Source organism: Oncorhynchus nerka, linkage group LG20 (assembly GCF_034236695.1).
Source record: "Oncorhynchus nerka isolate Pitt River linkage group LG20, Oner_Uvic_2.0, whole genome shotgun sequence".
Classification (NCBI taxonomy): Eukaryota; Metazoa; Chordata; class Actinopteri; order Salmoniformes; family Salmonidae; genus Oncorhynchus; species Oncorhynchus nerka.
The window spans coordinates 55,825,336-55,847,793 of NC_088415.1; the positions used below are offsets into that span (position 1 = coordinate 55,825,336).

General features: G+C 43.2%; 1 protein-coding gene and 1 non-coding gene across 4 annotated transcripts; both read right to left on the reverse strand.

The window, feature by feature from the left end:
• Positions 1-5,909: 5,909 nt before the first annotated feature.
• Positions 5,910-22,341, reverse strand: LOC115102832 (type I phosphatidylinositol 4,5-bisphosphate 4-phosphatase-A-like). Of its 3 annotated transcripts, XM_065005621.1 has the most exons (9): positions 22,036-22,341; positions 16,090-17,239; positions 15,498-15,676; positions 14,010-14,203; positions 13,448-13,554; positions 10,828-10,933; positions 9,330-9,382; positions 8,837-8,927; positions 5,910-8,602 (listed from the first exon to the last, which is right to left on the reverse strand). In XM_065005621.1, exons 2-9 carry the CDS (start codon positions 16,155-16,157, stop codon positions 8,459-8,461), a joined length of 942 nt encoding a protein of 313 aa, XP_064861693.1. In that variant the 5' UTR covers positions 16,158-17,239; positions 22,036-22,341; the 3' UTR covers positions 5,910-8,458. The 3 variants fall into 3 exon arrangements, with proteins under 3 accessions (XP_064861693.1, XP_029479023.1, XP_029479025.1); XM_029623163.2 differs by lacking the exons at positions 16,090-17,239; positions 22,036-22,341 and having other exon boundaries at positions 5,910-8,058; positions 8,489-8,602; positions 15,498-15,721; XM_029623165.2 differs by lacking the exons at positions 16,090-17,239; positions 22,036-22,341 and having other exon boundaries at positions 15,498-15,721.
• trnastop-uca (transfer RNA opal suppressor (anticodon UCA)) lies at positions 16,878-16,956 on the reverse strand. Its single transcript has one exon. It is a non-coding gene; the product is annotated as a tRNA-Sec (tRNA).
• Positions 22,342-22,458: the final 117 nt, after the last annotated feature.

Sequence of the window (22,458 nt, forward strand, 5' to 3'; positions counted from 1 at the left end):
ACAGTATAAGTAGAGTTAGGGGGAGATGGGTTCTGGTCAAAAGTAGTACACTGTATAGGGAATAGGGTTCCTTTTAGGACGCAGTCTGTTTTCACCTATGAATAGTGTCTTTGATCAAGGAACAGCAAGTCAGACAGTATAAGTAGAGTTAGCCAGTATCATCAGAGCCCATCTCCCCCTATCTCAATCGCAGTATACATGAGTGTTTCATTGAAACTTCGTCAAAGGTGATTAGGCTCATACTGTGTCCGGGCCTCTGCCCTTTTCAAGTGTTAAAAATAAGATTTACAATAACACTTCTAATGCAGCAATGGTTGCTGAAGAGCACTTTATTCTCGATATAGCAATGGTTTGATAAAGGTGTGGAATCAGTGCACCCTTCCCGCCCGCTGTCCCCTCAGATACGATAGCTGACACCGGAGGCTTTTAATTCCAGTGTAAATACAAATACTCTTCCAGACAGACATCAATTATGCATGCTGCTAATTGAGTTGAATGTTGTGCTTTGAGCAGTCTTGGGACTCCGGGTCACATGCAGGTGGATCGCCTGAAACCAGACACACATGCATGCACCCCACACACACATACAGAGCCGTTGGCAGCCCAAAAGGGATACACTGGTGACACAGCCTACAGTGGACATAGATCACACACAGAGTTACAGATACAAGAGGCATTGAAGTCATCATTGGGGGTGTCAAAAATATGTTTCAGTTTGGCGTAAAATGCCTTGTTTTTTCCCCCCTCTGACTCCGCATGCTATTGGACCAGTCAGTCGTCAACATTGCAATGCTCAATAGAAAACCCAACTTGCACACAGGAATTTGGTTTTACAACAACTTGCTCTGAGCTTCTTCTCCTCTTTCAATAGTATGTACTGTCTGAATTCCAAATGGCCCCCTATTCCCTACATAGTGCACTTTTTTTTGACCAGATCCTTGTGGGCCCTGGTCAAAAGTAGTGCACTATAAAGGAATAGGGGGCCAGTTCAGACGCTGCATATGTCCACTGTGACTAAACTTATCATAGTGTTTTGTATGTATGTGCATGAATGGGATGGGGGGGAGCTAAATAAGGATTACCTTCTTCTAAAAGGACTACTGTTTGTTTTACAGCTGACGACCCAGAAGCTTAATCTGCTACTTAGCTTAGCCTCTGTTCAATCTCTTTCCGCGACTTTTCATGCCTCCGTCCTCTCCTCCTCTCTCTCCCTTCAAACCGTCCATTTAAATCCTTTCCACACCCAATTTCTCTTCCTTTTTTCCCACTCTCCTCTTCTTTTCCTTTCACTGACAGAGATAGTTTTGTGAGTGAAGGGATATGGTGAGAGAACTGTTTATGATACAGGTTGATGATTCCATAGTATGTATGAGAGGGGAAAGTGTGGTCGTGTTCTAAATGGCTACCTATTTTCTATGGGCCCTGGGAAAAAGTGGCCCACTACAAAGGGTATAGGATGCCGTTTGGGATGCTGAAGCCTGTATGGGAGACAGGATGATGGTATTGTGTGGGATGAGGGTCATGCTGCAGGTCTTAGGGTCAAATCCTGTTAGGAGTAAGAGGGATGAAGGTTTTAGTGTTTTTTCAGGGCCTAGTATTCAGTCATGGCAATGAGTTTAGTGGGAACATCAGTTCTCATCATGTGTGTATGTGAGAATGGAAAGTGTACGTTTGTGGCTTTATCCCAAATGTTACACTGTTCCCTATGCAGTGCACTACTTTTGACCAGAGCCCTGGTTAAAAGTAGTGCACTATATAGGGAATGGGTTGCTATTTGTGACAAACACGTGTGTGTGTGTTGAACAGGACCCAGATTACCGCCCCACTCTTTTTTTGCTAATGCCCTCTGAGCTAAAGCCACTTAAACCCAGAAGGTTACAGGACCAATAGTCTTTTCCTCCCTCTTTCCTTGAATGTGCCCCAAATGGCACCTTATTCCATGCATAGTGCAGGCCCCGGTCAAAAGTAGTGCACTACATAGGGTATAGGTTGCCATTTGGGATGTACTCCTTTTCTCCCCAAAAAACACTTGTCTGTCTTTTTTCCTGCTGACTCTTCTCTCACCCTCCCTCTCCCACTCTCTCTCCAGGGAGCTTGTGGTTTTTGAAAGGTTTCTCAATGTTCCTAATCCTTCCATCTCTTTGTCGGGGAAAAAATATATCCGCATGAAACTCAAGAAGAGCCCAAAAGGAGCTAGGTTAGGTGTGTGACTGTGTGTGTGTGTGAGGTCATAAAAAATGTGTGCACCTTTGGTTCACTGGTGTACATCACAAGGCATAGAACTGGCATAGAACTGGCATGGAACTGGCATGGAACTGGCATGGAACTGGCATAGAACTGCTCTAAACGTTTAATTTGGATAGAATATAACTGGATCGTTCCTCCAATTTAGTGCCGTTTGAGAAGTGTAACTGTTAAAAAAATAAATAAATTGAATATCACCTAATTTTAACATTGTCATAAAACTCATATGTTTTTATTATTATTTAACCAGGCAAGTCAGTTAAAAACAAATTCTTATTTACAATGACAGCCTACCCCGGCCAAACCGAGATGAAGCTGGGCCAATTGTGCATCGCCCTATGGGACTCCCAATCACGGCCAGTTGTGATACAGCCTGGAATCAAACCAGGGTCTGTAGTGTACTGAAATGCAGTGCCTTAGACCGCTGCGCCACTCGGGAGCTCATGTTCATAAACAACATTTTCCCCATCTCAAGAGGTTGAATAAAAAAATAACTACAGTAAGTGCCAAATAAAGTAGCAGGGTTAGCTGACAGGGTTGACAACTTCTTCTTAAATCAGCCATACATCCCCTTGTCACAGCGTGATTGGAACCAAGGTTGTGTGCAACAGAGTGGAAATGTAATGCAAGCTTCACAAAACATTTTAATTGAACATTTCTAGCCTATCTATGGGTAACAGGGTTGATGACAGTGGAGGCTGCTGAAGGGACAACAGCTCATAATAATGGTCGGAACGGAGCAAATGGAACGGAATGAAACTCCTGGAAACCATGTGTTTGATCCCATTCCACTGATTCAACTCCAGTCATTACCACAAGCCCGTTCTCCCCAATTTAAGGTGCCACCAACCTCCTGTGGTTGATTTTATGCTCAGCTCAGTTTTCCACCACAAAATGCCCAAAAAGAGTAGAACCAGCTCACCTGATTTTACTATTAGATTTTCAATGTTTGTTTTGAAAATAATATTTAATAATAGTTTCACCATATTAAAAAATAGTTCAGTTCATGTAACAGGGTTGACGTTAAAATGAGGTACAGACATAAATCAATCTTCAGAAATGACTTTGTCAAAGCAACAAAATAACCAGGGCTTTAAAATGATGGTGAAACTTGGATACATTTTGGGATTCAGTGGGTTCAAATCTTAGAAGTGACACAGGGGGAGGGACATGTAAAAATGCCTTTTCATGTAAAACAAAATCTGATTTATTGAATTCTCAATATTGTCTATTGTAAAGGGTACTTCATTTTAAAGGGATTCTCTGGTACTTGTTTATACTTTTTAGCCAGTAGTTCTGAAAGCAGCACTCACGAGCCAAAAGTGGTCCCTGAAAATGGTGTACTATGTCACATGTGCACCCCGTCATTGCTCTCTTTCGCGCTCTGCTGTGTGTGCATCATACTAGCTGTCATTCATATGGCGAGGGACTGAAGCCTATTGGTTGAACTCTAATTGCTTGGGGGCTGGCCCACATGGGGGAAAATGTAGGGGAATTGGTGCAGCACAGCTTCCAGAAAAAAAGTTGCTTTCAAGCTAAGGATTTTGTGGCTAATTGAGGTAAAACAATAATTCTGCTCATAGATTTAGCATATTTATAACTGGGTGGTTCAAGCCCTAAATTCTGATTGGCTGACGGCCATGGTATATCAGAACATTTATTTTTTTACTCAAATTACATTGGTAACCATTTTGTAATCACGTTGTCGTGCCTAAGAACAGCCCTTAGCCGTGGTATATTCGCCATATACCACACCCCCAAGGCCCTATTGCTTAAATTAACAACTGACAGATCCAGCCCAAAGCTGGAAGTTAAAAAAATACTAAGATGCCAAAGTTCGAGCATGTCTAAAATAAGTATTTTAAAAATAAATATTGGTGCAAAATGTCTATTCAAAATATCAACGGGTCTCAAAAGGCACTCATTTTGTGAAATGACACGAACTACACTGCTCAAAAAAATAAAGGGAACACTTAAACAACACAATGTAACTCCAAGTCAATCACACTTCTGTGAAATCAAACTGTCCACTTAGGAAGCAACACTGACAATAAATTTCACATGCTGTTGTGCAAATGGAATAGACAACAGGTGGAAATTATAGGCAATTAGCAAGACACCCCCAATAAAGGAGTGGTTCTGCAGGTGGTGACCACAGACCACTTCTCAGTTCCTATGCTTCCTGGCTGATGTTTTGGTCACTTTTGAATGCTGGCGGTGCTTTCACTCTAGTGGTAGCATGAGACGGAGTCTACAACCCACACAAGTGGCTCAGGTAGTGCAGCTCATCCAGGATGGGACATCAATGCGAGCTGTGGCAAGAAGGTTTGCTGTGTCTGTCAGCGTAGTGTCTAGAGAATGGAGGCGCTACCAGGAGACAGGCCAGTACATCAGGAGACGTGGAGGAGGCCATAGGAGGGCAACAACCCAGCAGCAGGACCGCTACCTCCGCCTTTGTGCAAGGAGGAGCCGGAGGAGCACTGCCAGAGCCCTGCAAAATGACCTCCAGCAGGCCCAAATGGGCATGTGTCTGCTCAAACGGTCAGAAACAGACTCCATGAGGGTGGTATGAGGGCCCTACGTCCACAGGTGGGGGTTGTGCTTACAGCCCAACACTGTGCAGGACGTTTGGCATTTGCCAGAGAACACCAAGATTGGCAAATTCGCCACTGGCACCCTGTGCTCTTCACAGATGAAAGCAGGTTCACACTGAGCACGTGACAGAGTCTGGAGACGCCGTGGAGAACGTTCTGCTGCCTGCAACATCCTCCAGCATGACCGGTTTGGCGGTGGGTCAGTCATGGTGTGGGATGGCATTTCTTTGGGGGGCCGCACAGCCCTCCATGTGCTCGCCAGAGGTAGCCTGACTGCCATTAGGTACCGAGATGAGATCCTCAGACCCCTTGTGAGACCATATGCTGGTGCGGTTGGCCCTGGGTTCCTCCTAATGCAAGACAATGCTAGACCTCATGTGGCTGGAGTGTGTCAGCAGTTCCTGCAAGAGGAAGGCATTGATGCTATGGACTGGCCCGCCCGTTCCCCAGACCTGAATCCAATTGAGCACATCTGGGACATCATGTCTCGCTCCATCCACCAATGCCACGTTGCACCACAGACTGTCCAGGAGTTGGCAGATGCTTTAGTCCAGGTCTGGGAGGAGATCCCTCAGGAGACCATCCACCACCTCATCAGGAGCATGCCCAGGCGTTGTAGGGAGGTCCTACAGGCACATGGAGGCCACACACACTACTGAGCCTCATTTTGACTGTTTTAAGGACATTACATCAAAGTTGGATCAGCCTGTAGTGTGGTTTTCCACTTTAATTTTGAGTGTGGCTCCAAATCCAGACCTCCATGGGTTGATACATTTGATTTCCATTGATAATTTGTGTGATTCTGTTGTCAGCACATTCAACTATGTAAAGAAAAAAGTATTTAATAAGAATATTTCATTCATTCAGATCTAGGATGTTATTTTAGTGTTCCCTTTATTTGTTTGAGCAGTGTATAACAACCTGTGAAAGTGTCCGAGTATCTGGACTACTCACCACTAAGTAGTTGTTTTGTCTTATGTTTGGATTTGATTATTGTATTGTCTGTTATTGAGATGTGTTGTTGTAAACTGTCTTAAAAGCAATTACAAAACAGCCTAAAAAGCATTCGGATATTTTCATACGTCTTTATTGTGTGTAAACAAACTGAAGAGCGCATCAGCCAGGTTCTTGATCATTGGTATCATTAACATGATCAATATTGTACATAAATATCATGATTAAAACATAATCATTATAATAAATAACATTTTAAAATAACTCACTGCTACTGTAACAGTTCTGTCAAGCAGGGTAACCATCTAAGAGCTGCTACTGTAACAGTTCTGTCAAGCAGGGTAACCATCTAAGAGCTGCTACTGTAACAGTTCTGTCAAGCAGGGTAACCATCTAAGAGCTGCTACTGTAACAGTTCTGTCAAGCAGGGTAACCATCTAAGAGCTGCTGCTGTAACAGTTATGTTAAGCAGGGTAACCATCTAAGAGCTGCTACTGTAACAGTTCTGTCAAGCAGGGTAACCATCTAAGAGCTGCTACTGTAACAGTTCTGTCAAGCAGGGTAACCATCTAAGAGCTGCTACTGTAACAGTTCTGTCAAGCAGGGTAACCATCTAAGAGCTGCGTGTGTAAAACTATGCAATTAATGTGGACATTTTGTGGTTAACTATTTGTGTGTTTGATTTAAGATTGACACATAGTCCAGAGGTTTAATGGGTTAGTAGGTTATCAAATCAGTAACAACTTTCCAGATTCCATTAAAAAGGGTTGCAAAAATAACCCTATTAAATCAACAAAACAGTTCTCCAAGAATCAGTCATGTAGTGTTATGCACGAGTTCAACAGAATATCTGCTTAGTAATAATTACTCACATGAACAACATATGTACAATTAATTAAAACAAACTAACATATCTGTAAAAAAAAATATATAAACTACCATAATGAGACCCACAGACAAGTTAGTGTTATAGGGTTAGTTTGACTGTTTGAATATGCAGGTAGTGTATTCTCTTCACTGACTGTTTCCTCACCCTGACAGGATCCCAAATGGTACCCTACTCCCCATTTAGTGCACTACTTTTGCCCAGAGCCATATACCGGCTCTGGACAAAAGGAGTGCTCTATATAGGGAATAGGGTGCCATTTGGGACGTAATCCCAACCTGAAGGACAGCCTCGCCGAGGCACAGGGTCTACAACAACCACAGCCTGCTTCAGTCATCAAGGACTCATTTTGATCATGGAGGGTAGATTTTGCCTGACGACTCAACCCCAATTTAATTCCGCTGCTCTATGGATTGCTCCACATGTCAGTCTGAACCTGCCATCCTAGTCATTTGTGCGGATGTCAAAATGACGTGATTCATATCAGGCCCAACTCATCGGTTTCTGGGACCAATCAGAACAGTCAAAATGTTGACACATTTTCAAAGGGTCAGGGAGGAAAGCAAATCCCGACTCATTGTGGAGAAGAAACGTTAGATGGGTAGCCAGGCAAAGATGTACTGTAGTTTGACCATAGCTGGGTAGTGGGCACACCTGGCCCAAAGCCTGTTTAACATGGGCAGCACCACTGAGGGCTTTCATCATTTTGAGGCTCTATAGTACAGTGTACATCTATGGGTTACACTGACAGCTTACATCTAAGCTATTAGCTCTGTGTGTGTGTGTGTGTGTAAGAGAGGGAAGGGCTGTGTGTGTCTAGTAAGATTGAACAGCCTCATCTCAAGCTCTCTCTCTAACTTGGCTCCCAAGTGCCGCAGTGTCTAAGGCACTGCATCTCAGTGCAAGAGGCGCCACTACAGTCCTTGGTTCGAATCCAGGCTGTATCACATCCGGCCGCGATTGGTAGTCCCATAGGGCGGCGCACAATTGGCACAGCGTCATCAGAGTTTGGCCGGGGTAGGCCGTCATTTGTAAATAATAATTTGTTCTTAACTGACTTGCCTAGTTAAATTAAATGAAAGGTTAAATAAAAAATAAAAACTGCTTTTAAGGCTTCTAAGCTACTTTGGATCAAAGACTGCCAGTCCCACAGATTATGCACCATGACAGACAAGGGAGGGTAACTTGGGTGGCATTTACTTTGCACTGGCCTCATTTTAGCTTAATTTGCCTTTCTAAAATGCTTCAAGGGTTTACCAAAACAAATAAATCATGTAAAATGCCCAAAAACAGAACATGAGATCAGTGTTGCGAAGTAGCAGTCTTTTCCGAGGGTCATGTCATAATTGAAGACTTTCTTCCACTGAGCCATGGCAGGGCCTGAGTGATTAAAAACAGGGAAGGGACAGTAGTTGAACATGTTAAAACTAATTGAACTAGTAATGCAGCAGTCACGCTACTGCTCCTTCGGGAGTAAGTAAATGTTCATCATCCAGTTTGGAAACACATTGAACAGACTAAAGGGAAGGAGGAGGAAAACTTTGTTTTTTAATTTCCAGTTTAAATAAATATTATTTTAAAAGCCCCCCCCCCCCTTGCTCCTGCGGGTCTCCTCTCCCCTGTTTGTGTGGCTTTGGGGTGAAGTTTCCCCTAGGTACACATCTAGGAGATCAGCTTCCCATCCCACAATCTTAACGATAGCCATTTAATGGGGGAAATGCAAAACTGACCCAAGATCAGCATCTAGGGGCAACTTCAACCTACACGTGTGTGTGTGTGTCTATGTGAAGTTCTGTAGGGGCTCACTAACACGCATGCAGGCCCAGTACAGAGCCCGGCCCAGGGTAAGGAGTACCAGCAGGATCAGCACGGCCCAGGAGGCATAGATACCCCCATAGTCCTGGGCCTTCACCCACGTACCAGCCTACAGAGAGAGAGAGAGAAAGAAAAAGGAGAGCATGTAACATTTTTATTTTTTGCAATGTGTTTAGTGGTGAGATGGGTCCTACAGACACAGAACAGAGTGAGAGAGAACACTTAACAAGGGTTTTTCCTGCCTCATGAAGGGGCTTAGGCGGTGGACATGGCAATGTTTGATACATCTATGATATGGGTTTGTCAAGTAATGTAGAGTGGACAGTATCGAGGGTGTACTCACCACCAGCCCAGCAGTGGAGATGCTGAAAAGCAAGCATAGTAGAAAACACCACAAGCTCCGCCTTCGAGGGTACCCCTGACCAATAGAGGAGCTGCACGTCAGAGGGTGTGGCAAAAGAGAGGGAAAAATGGACTGTAAACATTAAATAGAAAGGGTAATTTTCCTGGAGAAAAATTGTCCCACTTGCTTCGGCTGTCCAAAAGAACTTCATAAGGTTTAAATTGTTAGTTGCTGAAGCAAGTCCTACTAATAAAAGGTTGTGTAAGAGTAACAGCTCAGACTTGAGAGGTTGCACACAAGTTAGTAAGGAGCTTATCCTGATGCCTAATGCTACAGGCTAATGGTACAGTCATCCAGCCACAACTATGAGCATGTCCTCCGATATAACGTTGCCACCAGCCACCACTGGAGAACATTATTTTTAGCATATTGTATAATCCCTTTTAAATGGACTCCTATTGACTGGGTACTGTGTGGACAGATAGAAACTCACACTTTCTTGCAGTGTGGGCACCTGGCGAGTGTCCTGTCAGTAAACTCTGTCCACTGAAACACATTACAAGACACTTGTGTCAATATGATAGAGTATACATCCCAAATGGCACCTTATTGCCTAAATAGCGCACTACATTTGACCAGAGCCATATGGGTTCTACTCAAAAGTAGTGCACTAAATAAGGAGTAGGGTACCATTTTGGATGCTGTCACGGTGAGAGGAAACAGTCAGTGAAGAGAATACATACACACTACCTGCATATTCAAAGACACAATCTAACCATGTAACATTAACTTGTCTGTGGTTTTAAATGTGGTAATAGTTTGTTTTAATTAATTGTACAGACACACTGGCCAGTTTTAGGTACACCACCCCATTCACGAAAATGGATCGCTCCCAGACAGTGAGTCACATGGCTGTGGCTTGCCATATAAAGCAGATAGACATTCAATTGAATGTTGGAATGGGTCAAACTTTGAGCGTGATATGATCGTCGGTGCCAGGCATGCCGAATCCAGTATCTCAGAAACTGCCGCCCTCCTGGGCTTTTCACTCACAACAGTGTCTATGGGTTCCCGAGAATGGTGCGACAAACAAACATCCAGTCAGCGCCAGTCCTGTGGTCGAAAGCAGCTCGTTGATGAGGTCGAAGGAGAACGGCAAGAATGGCGTAAGCCAACAGGCGGGCCATAAACAGACATAACTATGCAGTACAACACTGGTGTGCAGAACGGCATCGTGGAACGCACAACTCGTTGGTCCTTGTCACGGATGGGCTACTGCAGCAGACAACCACACCGGGTTCCACTCCTATCAGCTAAAAACAACAAGTGGCTCCAGTGGGCACGCATTCACCAACACTGGACAATTGAGGAGTGGAAAAACATTGAATGGTCCAGCAAATCCCGGGTTCCTGTTGCGTCATGCTGATGGCAGAGTCAGGATTTGGTGTAAGCAGCAGTCCATGGCCCCATCCTGCCTGGTGTCAAAGGTACAGGCGGGTGGCGGTGGTGTACCGCTGTCCAATCTGCAGCAACTGCGCGATGCCATCGCGGCAGCTTGGACCAACATCCCTGTGGAATGTTTCCGACTTGTAGAATACATGCCCGAAGAATTCAGGCTGTCATGGGGGCAAATAAACTGGCCGGTGTATTTGTTGTTCATGTAAGAGTAAATAATACTAATCAGATTATGTTGCACTAAATGATTGATTCTTGGAGAACTTGTATTTTTGTTTTGTTGTTTTAATAGGGTTATATTTGCAACCCATATTTTAACTGGAATCTGGAAAGAATTTACACTTATTTGATTACCTAATCACCCAATAAGCCTTAAACTGGACAATGTTTCCAAATCTTAACCACACACACCTCATTTACCTATAGACACAATCAAACATTTGGGCCCTAGTGCCCTTTTGGCGGGAATACGGTGATATTTGGGATGCAGCCTACTGTATATGATGGCTGTGAGAGAGGTGAGGGAAGGGTCGTACCAAGAAAGTATTGCTGCAGTGTCCACAGGAGACCCGAGCTCCGGCCGGCTGGGGGTCAGGGCTGGCTGGACCAGGGTGGACCGGACCCAGGTTTATTATCCTCTTACTGGGGGAAGACGACCACATAGCTCACTGATCAGTCTACAAGCCAGTATTCCTAGATTTAAATGCAATAGAGCGTAACCATACCTGTCAACTACAATGTTTACATTTAAGTCATTTTAGCAGATGCTCTTTTCCAGAGTCAGTTAGTGCATTCATGTTTAGAAGGGAAAACAACCTCACAGCACAAGTAGACCCTTATTCGAAATAGCTGCTATCAGCAGAATCAGTGCCAGGATGGCAACACAGCAACCACATAACTCACTGTTCAGTCTACAAGTCAGTATTCTTAGCTAGGTTTAAATGCTACCGAGCGTAAGTTCCATACAAGTCACCTAACTTATCTGGGTTAGCCTAATGCAGCCCTTAAAGGAAAACTCCACCCAGAAACTATCTTTTGGTATTTGTTTCATAAAAGTCCATTATTGATATAGTCCCAAAATGTTTTGCATGTCAACAATCCAGTTTACAAGATATATAACTTTCAAAATAGAGAAAGACAGCCGGTACGAGCCTCATATGATGCAAATCGCAGCATTAAAAAAAATGCATCATACAGGAATTATTTCTGTAGTTTGAAAGTTATATATCTTGACAACTTAGTTACACAGGAATACACATTGGGGGACCTGTTGTAATTCATGTCCTACATAGTCCTAGTTCACAGTAATCATTACTTGTACAGTTGAAGTCGAAGTTTACATACACTTAGGTTGGAGTCATTTAAACTCGTTTTTCAACAACTCCACACATTTCATGTTAAACTATTGTTTTGGCAAGTCTGTTAGGACATCTACTTTGTGCATGACACAAGTAATTTTCCCAACAATTGTTTACAGACAGATTTCACTGTATCACAATGGGTCAGAAGCTAAGTTGACTGTGCCTTTAAACAGCTGGGAAAATTCCAGAAAATTATGTCATGGCTTTAGAAGCTTCTGATTGACTCAAATGATGTCAATTAGCCTATTGGAGGTGTACCTGTGGATGTTTTTCAAGGCCTACCTTCAAACTCAGTGCTTTGCTTGACATCATGGGAAAATCTAAAGAAATCAGCCAAGATCTCAGAAAAAAATAAAAATAAAATGTAGACCACAAGTCTAATTCATCCTTGGGAGCAATTTCCAAATGCTTGAAGGTACCACGCTCATCTGTACAAACAATAGTATACACCATGGGACCATGCAGCCGTCATACCGCTCAGGAAGGAGAGGCATTCTGTCTCCTAGAGATGAACGTCCTTTGGTGCAAAATATGCAAATCAATCCCAGAACAACAGCAAAGGACCTTGTGAAGATGCTGGAGGAAACAGGTACTAAAGTATCTATATCCACAGTAAAACAAGTCCTATATTGACATAACCTGAAAGACTGCTCAGGAAGGAAGAAGCCACTGCTCCAAAACCGCCATAAAAAAGACACGATGGTTTGCACATGGGGACAAAGATTGTACTTCTTGGAGAAATATCCTCTGGTCTGATGAAGCAAATAGAACTGTTTGGCCATAATTATCATTATGTTTGGAGGAAAAAGGGGGAGGCTTGCAAGCCGAAGAACACCATCCCAACCGTGAAGCACAGGGGTGGCAGCATCATGTTGTGGGGTTGCTTTACTGCAGGAGGGACTGGTGCACTTCACAAAATAGATGGCATCATAAGGACGGAAAATTATGTGGATATATTGAAGCAACATCTCAAGACATCAGTCAGGAAGCTAAAGCTTGGTCGCAAATGGGTCTTCGAAATGGACAATGACCCCAAGCATACTTCCAAAGTTGTGGCAAAATGGCTTAAGGACAACAAAGTCAAGGTATTGGAGTGGCCATCACAAAGCCCTGACCTCAATCCCATAGAAAATTTGTGGGCATAAGTGAAAAAGCATGTGCGAGCAAGGAGGCCTACACCAGCTCTGTCAGAAGGAATGGGCCAAAATTCACCCAACTTATTGTGGGACACTTGTGGAAGGCGAACCTAAACATTTGACCCAAGTTAAACCATTTAAAAGGCAATACTACCAAATACTAATTGAGTGTATGTAAACTTCTGACCCACTGGGAATGTGATGAATGAAATAAAAGCTTAAATAAATCCCCTCTTTCTTATTCTGAAATTTCACATTTTTAAAATAAAGTGGTGATCCTAACTGACCTAAAACAGGGAATTTTTACCTGGATTAAATGTCAGGAATTGTGTATGCATGTATATATATGCCGAGACACTGTTGCCTTGACTGAAGTTGCATCTGCTGCTGCCAGGTAATGTTGTTTTTTGAAGGGACGGAATCATTTCTCATATAACCGTTGTTGTCGGTCTTCCTCCCTCTTTGATTATGTGGCTACATCCCAAATGACAGCCTATTTCCCTATAGTGTATTACTTAATTCCCTATATAGTCCACTATAACCAGGGCCCATCTAGCCAAAAGTAGTGCACTAAATAGTAAATATGGTGCCAAATTGGGATGCATCCAGTCTCTCTTTCACACACTCCTTCTCACTCAACCCTCTGCCCTCCCTCTTACCAGTAGGGCCGGGGACAGGCGATCCTCTGGGAGGTGACTTTGCAGATGAGCAGACAGTTACAGGGGCAGCGGACATACTTCTTCCCTGCAGGCGCATTCTTGATGGGCTACAGAGGGAGACAGAGACAAAAGGGGAGGGACACAGAATGGTTAACAAGTTCAATTCCATTTCAAATAAATCCGTTGGCAACGGCGCTGGTCCCATGAATCTGTTTATTTTCAAAAAACTTCCACATGGAATTATAACTTCTCCTAACCTTTTATCTTAAACCTAGGGTCAATTCGGGAAGTAAACTGAAATTCCACATTCAAGTTCAGAGAAGCAATGAGGGAAATTCCAATGTCAGATTACTTCCTGAATTGAAATGGAATGAACCCTGACATGCAGGTTTATGTGGTAGGTCACCCACCCAGCCTGCCCACTGTATACAACTTGTATGGCTATGTCTATAGATGTGATGACACTACAGATAGATATGTGTCACCCACCCAGCCTGCCCACTGTATACAACTTGTATGTCTATAGATGTGATGACACTACAGATAGATATGTGTCACCCACCGTAGCCTCGTTGCAGACCCCACACTTGACCACATGCTGGTGGATCTTCCCCTCCACGCTGATGAGGCTCTGACACACTCTACAGCTGATGCCTGGCACGCTGCCACTCTCTGGGGAGGTGAGAGGGGAGTACGGAGGAGGGTCCTCCCCCATAAGCACTGAGGGCTGGGTGGGGCTGGGGAAGGGAGGAAAGCCTGGGGGGGGGTGAACGAACGTTTTGGTCAATTAGCAGACACTCTTATTCAGAGTGATTTACAATCAGTGCATGCAAATAAGGTAGGAAAGACAACCACATATTAGTCATCGCAAGTAAAACATTCTTCAATAAAACCCTGATTTCGCTGCTAGTTGCCATGGCACCCTAAGCACAGAGCTCCTATACATTTGTACATATAGTTATTTTTAATCAGCCCTTTTGTTTTTGATAACATTGTGTTTTTATTGCATATATCTGTTGTTTTAGCACCATGGATTTGCAGATTGACTGACCGAATACATATAGAGTAAGTAGTGCACTGAACCATGAAAGGGTTACACAGAAAGTACTATTCCGTGTTTTACCTTTTAAATGAGGATTAACAAGATTGAGATTTGAGTCTTGAGTTCCAACAAAAAAGGAGCTTTATAAAAGGACTGCAGGGGCTTATCTCTGTGTGTGTGTAGTACTATTATCGCGGAAATATGCAATTACCATTGTAATATTTCAAAAACAAAGAATTTAAGGTATTATGATGTGAACAAACACCTGTGTTACTGCAACTCGTGCCACTGTTCTGATATTTCCATAGATACAGTAGCCCCTCCTCAGACAACAGTAATTGGTCGACGTCTTATCTTGCAGTAATTATAAGCTTATTGAATGGCCCAAAGCGGTGCCAATCAAATCAGGTGCTTCGGTACACGCCTCAAACGAGATTAGCACACTAGCTTGTTAGCGTGAACATACTGGCGGTATATCTTCAAATGGTGATACAAGTATTACTGACATGTTTTATTTCTGCAGGCCACTATAACATAACACGTGGATCATCAGGATATGGTTAACTTGCATATTCTGTATTGAGAAATGGATTATAGCGAGGCTAGCTAGTTAGAAATCTTGCAGCAGACAACTAGCTAGCTAGCTCCATGCACACAACTCAACATAGTGTTGTTAGTTACATCCGTTTAACTATGATGCCTAAACGATAAATGCATAAAATGCTTTAAGGTTATAGAGAAATATTGCCAGCCAACTAAGTTAACTAACCGGCATGCTTGCGTCAACCGCTAGCTGGCTAGCAACCACAATATATTCCCCAGATAAATCAGTGCAGACACAACATCGTCGTTACTATGTTTTACCAAATACGCGCTGCTCATGTTCATAGCTAGACAGCAACTTGGGCTCTGGCTATCTGGAAATCATAGGAACCGATGAGTTGTCAGCTAGCTAACCAGTCGACTGCCTTGGCTAGGTTGGAGAACATCCATGGCATGTATACTCACTTTGTGGCTTATTTGGTAAACCATAAGGAGCCGAGCCAGGTGACACTCCGCCGTTACCACCCCCAAGACCACCATCTCCGAGATCTGCCAGTAGCGGGGACCTCTCTCCGTCCGCCATACCGAAAGCAAGGCGTGGGGGTAGTAGGACTGTGTACAGCGATGATATGGAGCCGTTGCGTCTGGGATTGTGCCGGGAAAGTAACGTATGCGTCACATGATCACGAGTTCGCTACTGCGACTCTGTCGGACCATGTACTTACTCCCTCATAATAATTGATCAACACAGCCCACGGCCACAACTATCTTATAATAAAACAATATTGAATAATAACAAACAATAATGGTAAGCTATAGCAAAGAGGGTGTTGGTAAATGTAGCACAATGAGAACAAACCACAGATACACGAGTGTAACACAGGTTGAATAATTGTATTTCTTGAAATGCAAACAATATTCCATGTAACAGACCAAATATATTCCATGAACAGAGACAAGACTATAATGAAAACCATGGAAATCTAATCCATAGTGGCAGTAATGACATTACCCATCTTTTCTGCTTCATAACAGAAGATGGAAGCTCTGCACTCACCTGTGCACATTCCTACCTACTCCTCTCAACTCAAGCCTGTTACATGCATTGGTAACAAAAGCCTGCATATTTAGGCCAAGCACAGGCACAAAGTCCTTTGTTGGAAATGCAGAAAAAATGTGGTTGTGCAGTTTGTATAATATTGGGTATTCCACCCTAACTTGCTATGTCATTCATTGCAGGTTGCTTTGATCCATGAAGCGGTTCATGGGCAGAGTGACCTCCAGCCCCTGTCTTTCACTGTAGAACTGGGCTTTTCCCGCCTGACTGTGTACTGGGTGCGGAAGTTGCAGGCCCAGTTTACTGTCGAGAGAGAAGTAAGGATTTAATGAGTTGGGAGGGGAAAAGAGAGTGAGACAGAGAAATTGTGTGTTTGTGTCAAACAGACAGTCAGACAGAAGATTTTGTATTTTTATTTAACCAGGCAAGTCGGTAAAAAACAAATTGTTATTTACAATGACGGCTAACCCCGCCAAACCCTAACAACGCTGGGCCAATTGTGCGCCGCCCAATGGGACTCCCAATAACGGCCAGTTGTGATACAGCCTGGAATCGAACCAGGGTCTGTAGTGATACCTCTAGCACTGAGATACAGTGCCTTAGACCGCTGCGCCACTCGGGAGCCCAAAACTTTCAAACGAAACAACAAGAGCAGATGTGTAGTTTCAACAAGAGTAGCTGTTTATTTCCATGATGATTTTGTTGTTTTAGCCTAGAACATCTATTAGCGAATTCCTATGAATATTATAAGGGGATCAAAGTCTATACATTTGAGCGCTTAGAATTTACGCCCGAAAGGTGGAATTGAACCACTCTGCCGATAAGCAGCTACGGGTTTGAAGCCTGTACCTCGGACCACCGATGGACAAAGGGAGAGGAAAAGAGGGGATTTTCAGTCATGGCTGAGATGACAGATGTTGTAGATAGAGATAAAACACTTCTCTCCTTATGAAGAAAAAAGGAGCATGAGAGGAGGTCAGCAAATCGTAGCAAAGAGTTTTCTGGCTGTGGATTGATATCCTGGAACTCTTTGCAGAAGGATGACAGGCAAGCAACTTAGAAGTATGGTGTTTGCAGAACAAGGACTTTCTCCTTCACATCCATCCAGGACTATATCTGTTGCTTTGGTGTCTGGCAGTTGGATTTTCACCTGAGGATGGGGAAAAAGTTAATATACAGTACTAGTCAAAAGTTTGGACACATCTACTCATTCAAGGGTTTTTCTTTATTTTGACTATTTTCTACATTGTAGAATAATAGTGAATCAAATCAAATGTTATTTGTCACATGCGCTGAATACAACAGGTGTGGACCTTACGGTGAAATGCTTCCTTACAAGCCCTTAACCAACAATGCAGTTTTAAGAAAAATGAGTGTTCGATAAGTAAAAAATAGAAAATAAAAGTAACAAATAATTAAAGAGCAGCAGTAACATAACAATAGCGAGGCTATATACAGGGGGTACCGGTACAGAATCAAGGTGCGGGGCACCGGTTAGTCGAGGTAATTGAGATAATATGTACATTTAGGTAGAGTTAAAGTGACTATGCATAGATAATAAACAGAGAGTAGCAGAAGCATAAAAGAGGGGTCTGGGTAGCCCTTTGATTAGCTGTTCAGGAGTCGTATGGCTTGGTGGTAGAAGCTGTTTTAGAAGCCTTTTGGACCTAGACTTGGCACTCCAGTACAGATTGCCGTTCGGTAGCAGAGAGAAGACTCTATGACTAGGGTGGCTGGAGTCTTTGACAATTTTTAGGGCCTTCCTCTGACACCGCCTGGTATAGAGGTCCTGGATTGCAGGACGCTTGGTCCCAGTGATGTACTGGGCCGTACGCACTACCCTCTGTCGTTCCTTGCGGTCGGAGGCCGAGCAGTTGCCATACCAGGCAGTGATGCAACGAGTCAGGATGCTCTCGATGGTGCAGTTGTACAATGTTTCGAGGATCTGAGGTCACATGCCAAATCTTTTTAGTCTCCTGAGCTTAGCTCAACAGTTTTGTCCTGCCCTCTTCACGACTGTCTTTGTGTGTTTGGACCATGATAGTTTGTTGGTGATGTAGACACCAAGGAGCTTGAAGCTCTCAACCTGCTCCACTTCAGCCCCATCGATGAAAATGGGGGCGTGCTCGGTCCTCCTTTTCCCGTAGTCTACAATCATCTCCTTTGTCTTGATCAAGTTGAGGGAGATGTTGTTGTCCTGGCACCACACGGCCAGGTCTCTGACCTCCTCCATATAGGCTGTCTCATCGTTGTCGGTGATCAGGCCTACCACTGTTGTGTCATTGGCAAACTTGATGATGGTGTTGGAGTCATGCCTGGCCATGCAGTCATGAGTGAACAGGGAGTACAGGAGGGGACTGAGCATGCACCCCTGAGGAGCCCCCGTGTTGAGTATCAGTGTGGCGGATGTGTTGTTACCTACACTTACCACCTGGGGGCGGCCCGTCAGGAAGTCCTGGATCCAGTTGCAGAGGGAGGTGTTTAGTCCCAGGGTCCTTAGCTAAGTGATGAGCTTTGAGGGCACTATGGTGTTGAACACTGAGCTGTAGTCAATGAATAGCATTCTCACATAGGTGTTCCTTTTGTCCAGGTGGGAAAGGGCAGTGTTGAGTGCAATAGCGATTGCATCATCTGTGGATCTGTGCAAATTGGAGTGGGTTTCTGGGATAATGGTGTTGATGTGAGCCATGACCAGCCTCTCAAAGCACTTCATGGCTACAGACGTGAGTGCTATGGGTCGGTAGTCATTTAGGGAGGTTAACTTAGTGTTCCTGAGCACAGGGACTATGATGGTCTGCTTGAAATATGTTGGTATTACAGACTCAGTCAGGGATAGGTTGAAAATGCCAGTGAAGACACTTGCCAGTTGGTCAGCGCATGCTCGGAGTACATGTCCTGGTAATCCGTCTGGCCCTGCAGCCTTGAGAATGTTGACCTGTTGAAAGGTCTTACTCACATCGACTACAGAGAGCGTGATCACACAGTCGTCTGTAACAGCTGAAGCTCTGATGCATGTTTCAGTGTTACTTTCCTCGAAGCGAGCATAGAAGTCATTTAGCTCATCTGGTAGGCTTGTGTCACTGGGCAGCTCGCGGCTGTGCTTCCCTTTGAAGTCTGTAATAGTTTGCAAGCCCTGCCACATCCAACGAGCATCGGAGCCGGTGTAGTACGATTCAGTCTTAGTCCTGTTTTGACACTTTGCCTGTTTGATGTTTCGTCGGAAGGCATAGCGGGATTTCTTATAAGCTTCCGGGTTAGAGTCCCGCTCCTTGAAAGCAACAACTCTACCCTTTAGCTTCGGACAATGACCCCAAGCATACTTCCAAAGTTGTGGCAAAATGGCTTAAGGACAACAAAGTCAAGGTATTGGAGTGACCATCATAAAGCCCTGAACTCAACCCTATCAAACATTTGTGGGCAGAACTGAAAAAGCGTGTGCTTACAAGGATGAACCAGACTTGTGGAGGTCTACAATTTTTTTTTCTGAGGTCTTGGCTGATTTATTTTGATTTTCCCATGATGTCAAGCAAAGAGGCACTGAGTTTGAAGGTAGGCCTTGAAATACATCCACAGGTACACCTCCAATTGACTCAAATGATGTCAATTAACCTATCAGAAGCTTCTAAAGCCATGATGTCATGATGTCTGGAATTTTCCAAACTGTTTAAAAGGCACAGTCAACTTAGTGTATGTAAACTTCTGACCCACCTGAATTGTGATACTGTGAATTATAAGTGAAATAATCTGTCTGAAACAATTGTTGGAAAAATTACTTGTGTCACAAAGTAGATGTCCCAACCGAATTGCCAAAACTATAGTTTGTTAACAAGAAATTTATGGAGTGGTTGAAAAACAAGTTTTAATGACTCCAACTTAAGTGTATGTAAACTTCCGACTTCAACTGTACGTACGGTCACTGTGGGGACGACATCAACGACGCTCTTATTGATGAAGCCAGTGACTGATGTGTTATTTATGAAGCCAGTGACTGATGTGGTGTACTCCTCAATGCCATCCAAAGAATCCCGGAACATATTCTAGGATAACAGTCCTGTAGCTTAAGATCTGCTTCATCTGACCACTTCCGTATTGAGTGAGTCACTGGTACTTCCTGCTTTAGGTTTTGCTTGTGAGCAGGAATCAGGAGGATATAATTATGGTCAGATTTGCCAAATGGAGGGCGAGGGAGAGCTTTGTACGTCTCTGTGTGTGGAATAAAGGTGGTCTAGAGTTTTTTTTCCCTCTGGTTGCACATTTAACATGCTGGTGGAAACGGATGTAAGTTTCCCTGCATTAAAGACATCAAAACTATGAAATAACACATATGGAATCATGTAGTAACAAAAAACTTGTTAAACAAATCAAATTAGATTTTTCAAAGTAGCCACCCTTTGCCAAACACACACAGAAAGTGTACACAAGCGAGCCAACAACAAACACAATGATCAGTGAGACGTGGTAACTGTCTTGTCTTGAATGTTGTTTTATTTTTCTTGACGACTGCAATCTTGTCTATGTCTCAAATGGCACCTTATTCTCTATATAGTGCACTACTTTTGACCAGGCCCCATAGGGCTCTATTCAAAAGCAATGCACTATGTAGGGAATAGGATGCCATTTGGGATGTACATACTTAGGCTGTGGCCGGCTGTCTGTGAGGTCATCAATCTGCCATCACTCTGTCACCTCCTCCTCATTCCAGATGGCATTACTGTCCTTCTTTGCACTGTCTTGTATACCTCCAAAATGGCACCCTAGTTCCTATGTAGTGCACTACTTTTGACCAGAGCCCTATGGGCCTCAGTCAAAAGTAGTGCCCATAAGGAATGTCACTTAAGAGGTTGTTATTGCCCTGATATAAGCCATTTTGGTAAGTTGGTCAATCATTGTTTGTAAGTGCTGTGATAAAATACTGTGTAAAACAATGAATTTGAAGAATGTATGTTTGTTAGTTAGCTAGCCAGCCATTCCATAAATGTTTCAAATTAACTGCCAATATGCCAACATTTCATTCAAACAATGCCCTTCAATCCAGTCATACACTGGCTGAAATCAGTGATAGAACATCAGACTGCTAAACAGCAATCACTAACTCGGAGAGGCTGCTGCCTACATTGAGACCCAATCACTGGCCACTTTAATAAATTAATCACTAGTCACTTATACAATGCACTCTAAATAATGCCACTTTAATCATGTTTACATATCTTACATTACTCATATCACATGTATATACTGTATTTTATACCATCTATTGCACCTTGCCTATGCCGCTCGGCCATCGCTTATCCATATACATACATGTACATATTCTCATTCACCCCTTTAGATTTGTGTGTATTAGGTAGTTGTTGGGTAATTGTTAGATTACTTGTTAGATATTACTCCACTGTTGGAAGTAAAAGCACAAGCACTTTACTACACTTGCATTAACATCTGCTAACCATGTGTATGTGACAAATACATTTTGATTTGACTTAAATTGTAAATGAAACAAGTACTGATATTGTATCATGTAGCCTAATAACACTCACAGCTCTCCAATAAACCAATAATTGAGAAATGTATGGTCTGTTTCCGTAGATTTTAGATGCTATTTTATACAGAAAAATTGCATAAAACCCATTTAACTGTATAAGGATATGACAATATTATGTTTTTTTTTGTTATTAGATAGAAATATTGTCAATTACACAATTTCTGATATAACACATGCCTTACTTTTATTTTCCTGCATAAGTCAAATCAGGAAATGCATCACCTATGCCTCTACTGCCATTCATTCCAAATTTAGACTGGTTTTGGATTTCTCCCAGACAACAATGGCTTCTATTTTCCCCGCATTCTGGAACTTTTATGGTTTATGACATAGCCCCTCTAGTAATTGAATAGGATCTCTATGGTTTTAGCAGCTTATCTCAATGATGAACGTTAGCAATGCCTTACCTTACAATCATCTTCATCATCCTCGTCCTGCGTGGATAAGAGGGCAGAGAGGCCCCCCACCATTTGTGAAATAATTCACGTGCTCGAGCAAAGGCAAAGTCAGTTACTGCTAGCATGTTGCAACAAACAATATCGCTGGATACTTACATTCTCGAGCTAAACTTGATGGCTAATATAACCTCAGTGTACCTAAAATAGGCGAATCAACTTTGTCTAAACAAAATACGTTCACAGCGACAGCATGATGTGCCAGTCCCAAAAACGGGGAATGTGTTGGTCTTATTGCTGTTTCCTGGGAGACGGTTGCTCAGCTTTTTGTCGATGCCATGGAGACCGTGACGACGTCGTCTCCTTTTAGACGAGTGGGAGTGGCGAGAAGCATAGAACGATACTATTACGTTCTAATTATATGAGTAAAACAGA